Source organism: Musca vetustissima, unplaced genomic scaffold, assembly GCF_032173495.1.
Source record: "Musca vetustissima isolate MV318-11 ecotype Yass unplaced genomic scaffold, APGP_CSIRO_Mvet_v1 utg2553, whole genome shotgun sequence".
Classification (NCBI taxonomy): domain Eukaryota; kingdom Metazoa; phylum Arthropoda; class Insecta; order Diptera; family Muscidae; genus Musca; species Musca vetustissima.
In genome coordinates this window covers 814,596-821,482 of record NW_026886870.1, presented here as the reverse complement: position 1 = coordinate 821,482, position 6,887 = coordinate 814,596, and the positions used below count along the sequence as shown (strand labels likewise).

Here is a 6,887-nt window from a genome sequence, read left to right as displayed (position 1 = left end):
CGTTACTGTTAAATTGAAAATTTAATATCCGGATATTTGCCATGTCTGGTCAACTATCAATTAACCTTCCGATTCAATGGCATTTCTGATTGGAGTTTGTTTTGTGGTGTATATATTTTTATAAAATAGAATATGAAGTTGGGCAAGGAGGTGGACTTCGATTTGGATTTACTGCAAAATAAATATAAAATGCATTGTTTATTGTTGTTGTTGCAACAATAGGCCAACTATTGTATCAGTACAACAAAAACTTTAAATTATTTTGTGGCCAAATCCATCGAATTTTCAAGTTATTTTATTCTTATTGGAAAATGTTGTATTATTTGGTAATCCTATGTGGCGTGTGTTATTTTGAGGCTTTGTCAGTACCCAAAGCCTCAAAATATTCGTTTGAATTAAATTCTTGGTCAGGTTAAATGATGTTCAACTCCTTACAATCGGAGGGAGATCTTTGTTTCTTTGCATTCATACTGCGAAGATAGTAAGGAGGACAAAGAAAAGGAATTTTTAATATTGAAACTAGGTTATATCTGTGCACTTTTTGATATAGCCCCTTTATGGCGATACCGAGCCATTTTACGTATTTCAAAGGCTTTTGGCCACATGTTCAAACCAAAGTGACTATTCTTTGGATTTTCAGATCCGTGATGAATAAAAACACATTGCATCGCATTTTTAATATATAGCTAGGACCATGTTTTGACATAGCTCCAACTTTAATGTTGCACCCATTTTCGGCATTTCAAATATTTGAGCCGTATTTTTAAACCTACGTGGCTTTCAATTATTATCCCTGGTAGCCCCATATAACGGTATCCCCAGTTAACGGTATTTTGAATCAACTGTAATTAGGTATTTCAGATTCTCACTCGTTAGAACTTGGTCCTTCTAAAAATCATAAATATGGGCCCCTGTTTCGAGGTATCCTCTGTGTAATGGTAGCCCTCAATATTCGATATTTTGAAGTTTTTGTGCACTTTTTTTTAACAAAATTGGTTTAAATTTAATATTAGATATTCTTATTGAACAAAAAATCTCCCTACCGAAAATGATCCGTTTTGGGGACCAAGATTCTGGGCAGCTCCAAATATAACTGTAGCCCAATATTCGGTACTCTGAAGATTTTTGGTTACGTTTTTCGAACAGAATTGGTATCAAATTACTGATTATCATTGAACAGAAAATCTCCATAACAAAAAGTATCTACATTGGTCCATGCTTTAATGTAACCCCTGTATAACAGTACCCACGAATATTTGATATTTTGGAATTTTTGGATACATTTTCTTTTTAGAATAGCCCCCAATATCCCAACCATAGACTTTCAACCAAATTGACAACAGTTGTTATACCCTTCACCACAGTGTGGTACAGGGTATTATGCCTTTGTGCATATGTTTGTAACAGGCAAAAGGAAACGAGATAGAGAAATGGTTCCTTTTGAAAATATACATAGAATCACTTTCTCAGTCGGACATTTTGATAAAATTTGGTACAGCTCATTTTTTGGCCCAAGGACGAACCCTATTGAAATTGGGGAAAATCGGTTCAGATTTATATATAGCTGCCATATATATTTTCATCCGATTTTCTTTCGATTTGCACGAAATTTGGCATAGCGTAGAATAATGTGCGATAAGCTTTGTGAAAATCGATCCAGATTTAGATATAGCTCTCATATATATTTTCATCCCATTTTATGGAAATGCTACACTAAAGTCCCTATATATATTTCGATTTGCACGATGTGTATATATATATATATATACATATATATATATTTACATATATATATATTTGATGTGTACATATATACATATATATATATTTGATGTGCGATAAGTTTCGTGAAAATCGATCCAGATTTAGATATAGCTCCTATATATATTTCGTCCGTGAAAATAGGTTATTATATAGTCGGCCCAGTCCGACTTTACTGCTTTCCTTACTGGTTTCTTTTGGATTCTCATTATTTTGGAATCTATCTACCAAAACGTATCTATATAAGCCCACTGTATAACGGTATCCCATTCGATATTTTAAAGCTTTTGGGCACATTTTTCAACCTAACAGACCATAATTTGGTATTTCTGGTTCTCACTGGTTAGAAAATCTTCCTACTAAAAATTGTCAATATTGGGACCATGTTTCTGTGTAGCCCCCGTATAACGATACCCCTCACTATTCGATTTTTTGAAGCTTTTGGGTACGTTTTTCAAAAAAAAATTGATTAAACTGTAATATTAGAGATCCTCACTGGTTAGAAAATCTTCGCACTAAAAATTATTAATTATTGGTCCAAGATTCCGGTCAAGTACCCCCCATCAATAATTGGTACATTGAAGCTTTTGGGTACGTTTTTGAACCAAACCGGTTGTAAAATTTGGATTTGCGGTCCTCATTGGTTAGAAAATCGTCCTATTAAAAATTATCAATACTGGTCCACTTTTTTGCGATAGCCTCCCAATATAACGCTACATACCAAATTTCGATATTTTGACGAGTTTGGGCACGTGTTTCAACCAAATTGACTGTATTTTTTATTTTGGATTCTCATTGAGCAGAAAATCTAGGTAGTATCCATAATTTGGTATTTCTGGTAATCCCTGATTAGAATATCTTTTTACAACAAATTATCAATATTGGGACCCTATTTTCGGATGACTCCCAATATTCGATATTTTAAACTGTATTTTGATTTCTCGATTCGATTCACAAAATGCATGGGTTGTCGAATCTTACTATCAAAAATAATCACGTTTTGGTGTAGTACCCGCATAAGGAAACCGACCCATTTTCGGTATTTTGAAGGTTTAAATCCAGCGATGTGAATGTAATTTGTTATAAAGGGGTTCTTAAAGGTTGGCATATACATATATAGAAAATGATGATACTTTGAATATAGGTCCATACTTTGGCATAGCTCCCACATGAAGTAGCGCCTCTTTTGTCAGTACACCTAAGTCTGTTTTTACACGGTTTTTATATAACACGGTTTGAAAATTGAATATTTTTAATTTTTTTACACGATTTTATTCCATTTAGCACGATTTGAAATTTTATGTACTTAAATTTTTTGTCAAATTTAATTTTTGCGAGCAAAACAAAAAACAAAGAACAAAAAAGTATTTATGAAAGAAAAAAGTCTTAAACCATCGATAGTATCGATAGTTTGCGAACACTAGGTTAAAGATTTCATTGAATTCCCCTTTATCGCGTACAAACAATTATTACTGGTCAAAGCAAATGTGAATAGCACTTATTTAGGGGAATTCCCTTTTTTACACGGCTTCTTCTGGAACCAATCTACCGTGTAAAAACTGACTTAGGTGTATTTCGTTTTTAGGTTAGGTTTTAGATCGTATTTTCCTATTGTAGTGGCTATTATATGATATTCTGGGATAATAAATAGTAAAACATTTCCTTGGCGAACATGATCTATATAGGTCCAAGTTTTTATTGAGGTTCTTAAAAGCTTGCATAGATATTTATAGAAAATTATGAATATAGCTCTATATTTTGACATAACCCCCATATAAAGATAGAACCTCATTGTCGGTATATCGGTTTTAGGTCTGGTTTAAGCCGCTTTTCCCACTGTAGTGGCTGTAATTTGGCATACCAGGATATTGTAGGGTAAAACACCTTTTTGTTATATAGGTGATATTTTTGATATATGTATCTCCCCACAAAAACGTCCGGTGTTATTGACTTTTTAATTCAATTTTTCACATCGAAGTAGCTATAATTCGGTATATCTGATTTACTTTTTTCAAAAATTATTCAATATAGGTTAGTGCTTCAAAATATTTCCCGTTTAAATGTCCCGTTTTATTTTTCCACCTCAGTTTTTCAACATTAATGTCTGTAATTTGGAACATTCATTTTGTTTTCAGGGCATGAAAAATAAAATTGGTCCATTACTTCTGTTAATTCCTCTACGTGGTAAAATTTTGCTGAAACAAATACATATGGTGCAAATCATCGATTTTGAGGCTCGAAATTCAAAAATCCAAAAAAATAAAATTCGGACATTTTTTCACAGAAAATAGATGGAATGTACATATCTTTATATACGCTGAAGCAAAAATTCTGATACAATATGGAGTATAAAGCACATCGGACGGCACTAAGATGTTTAAAAAAAAGTTTCGAAAAAAATATTTACTTCGGCGATAAAACCACTTAAAATAACGAAAATTGATGGGTTAATTTTTTATATATGCAAATAATCACAAAATGACGGTACAATACGGCGTATGAAGCACGTCAATATGCATACGCACTGCAGCACTAAGAATGTAAAACAGTTTCGATAAGAATGTTGCCGGATGTTATTAAAAAAAGTTCTAATAAATAGGGCAAATGTGTGGTAATTTTTGTATAGAAGTTTTCATTTTTTATGAGACCAGCAATACACCAATTTCTTGGTGCCTTCATGGAACCCTATCTCATAGAGAATTTGTCATTGAAACCGGAATGCTAAATTACTACCATTTCGATAGGAAAATGTGCACAAGTGGAGGTGAAAATTAATTTCTTGAATTTTATTTTTAATTACATTTATTTTATTTAAGATTCATCTGTAGTTGATTGTTGGCTAGTCTGAATAACTTCAGCCCCATTGTCCTCCATGGCCTGGTAAAGAAATTTCTGTTGCTGACTGACAGCGGCCAAAACTGCTGCACCAATATCAATCGCCTGGTCCACACATTTCAATTCAAATGTTTTGCCTTCCGGTAGCAATTTTTCAAGACAATCCCCGAGAAACTGCTGATAAATTAAATTATTTTCATAAAAGCTTCCCTCAATGCAGATCAACACATGAGATTCCTCTACTCGTTCCAAAAGACATGCACAACCCACTGCCAACAAGGTAGCAGAACGTCTTACGAGGCATTCCAAAATATACTTTACTTTAAGGCATTCATTATCCGTAGGCTTCATGATACCCAAACGATCAAACATTAAACGAGTATTATCAAAATTATCCGGAGATTCTACTAGCACTTCACAGATGTGGCGGAGATTAAATGAGAAAGGAACCGTTAAATGTTTTCCAATATCACCATTAAATAAAATATTCTCTCGGGTGCAGAGCAGAAATATTTGCCGCGCCAATTCTCCCATATAATGGCCACAAATTAGTTTTTCGTAAATTCGTTTCCGGGGATGTAGCGATAATTTGTCAACTTCTATATCTAATTCATGGCGTATATGATCCAGGCAACCATTTTCACCAAAAACACCCCAATCGAGATGGCTAATAACAAAGGGTTTTGCAGGGCATAAAACATTTGGAGGGGGAATATTTTCAGTTTTCTCTGTATAAGCAACACTGGTATCTTCCGAACCCAAACATATACCCATTAAGCACTTGGAATGCTTCCACGATCCTGCAAAGAACACAGAGGTAGCTTCATTTACCACAGCAGCCAACTCTACTCTGGGACATTTAGATTTTATAGTGGAATCCAAATATTTGAAAATATTGATTTCTTCATTAAAAAATTTCTTGAAATTAAAACGTTTTGTGTATTCCGTAAAATAAACCTCCTCCACATTCTCCTGCCTCAAGGGGATGGGGAAAACAAACACCAGCGTCAGTGGTTCACGTTCCAATTGTAACTTTTTCAAAAATAGCTGCAACGAATTTGCAATATTGGCAAATAATTCAATTCCTCCGCCTAACAATAGATCCGGTAAAATTTCATAAAATTCTGAGTTGACAATAGGATCATTTCCACCACGCATGTGATATAAATGTATGCGAAAATTGATATCCTCCAGATGTATGACCAAATAGCGTCCATGTTCACAACCAGTTGGTAAATCTTGTAGAAATGTCAAGGACTTCTTAAGATTTGTTGGAATTTCAGAACTTGAATTAATTTCATCTAACATTTGATTTTTAATTTGCGCTAGTTGTTCAATTTTTATTTCGAATGGGTTGCAGATTTTTTGAATCCTTTTGAATTGCTCATCTTCGTCCATTATGTGTTCCAAAGAAATACAAATATGTATATGCAAACAATTTTGAAGACTTGTCATTTTTTTTAAATATTAGGGTAGAACTTCACAAACCTCAAATTTACGAGTATATTTAAACATATAATTGGTCTCTTCCCGCACTAATATTTACCATATTCCCCATATCATTAAAAGAACTTCCTTAAGTTCAGCCCGGTCGAACAATGAGGATTGTCATGAGGTTGCTTTATACTCTACGAAAACGAAATACAAAATTACAGACACTCAGAATTGTAAATTCGATTAAGAACTTTAGCAACATTAACAACAGGCGAAAATTCGATTGGTATGGGTGCAGTATTCAGTCTGCAACAGAAATGTCTTTACCACGCCAAGGAGTACAATGGGTCTTAGGCAATTCAGACTAGGCAACAATCAGATGGAGATGCATCTGATTGAAAATAAAATTTTGTAGACAACATTTTTTCTGCCGCAGAACTTTTCATGATATCTTGTATCAGACCAGATCCTTTTTCACCACAGAAGACTTTATGGATACATTTTTTTAGACAGTCCACATCCGTTTCGACTATACCTTAACCCTTCTACTGGTCGTATACAACTAAAGATATTTTATCAAAAGACAATTTATAGGCAAAATGCCTTCAATTTAATAAACAGACGACCTTCCCAGGAACCTCTACTGACAGGCAATCCTAAACAGAAGCCCTTCTCATAGTATTCCATAGACAGACCACTTTCAAAAGTTGGAAGATACATTTATAAATATACTAGCATATGCCCGCTACTTCGTAATCGAATGTGGGAAATATTTAAACACGTATTAACATATTATTTTAGTTTCATAGAAAACTGCAGATGTCAGAACAACTAAGCAATCCACTATTTAGTACCAA

General features: G+C 33.8%; 1 protein-coding gene across 1 annotated transcript; it reads right to left on the bottom strand.

Annotated features, from left to right (window-relative positions):
- Positions 1-4,572: 4,572 nt before the first annotated feature.
- Positions 4,573-5,994, bottom strand: LOC133334369 (hexokinase-like). The gene is made up of 2 exons (XM_061542663.1): positions 5,597-5,994; positions 4,573-5,446 (listed from the first exon to the last, which is right to left on the bottom strand). Exons 1-2 carry the CDS (start codon positions 5,992-5,994, stop codon positions 4,573-4,575), a joined length of 1,272 nt encoding a protein of 423 aa, XP_061398647.1.
- Between the last annotated feature and the right edge of the window lie 893 nt (positions 5,995-6,887).

Coding starts and splice junctions, on each gene's coding strand:
- LOC133334369 (XM_061542663.1), bottom strand. CDS start 5,994: ATGGACGAAGATGAGCAATTCAAAAGGATTCAAAAAATCTGCAACCCA. Junction 5,447..5,596: donor CGTGAACCACTGACGCTGGT/GTTTGTTTTCCC, acceptor TAAATGTCCCAG/AGTAGAGTTGGCTGCTGTGG.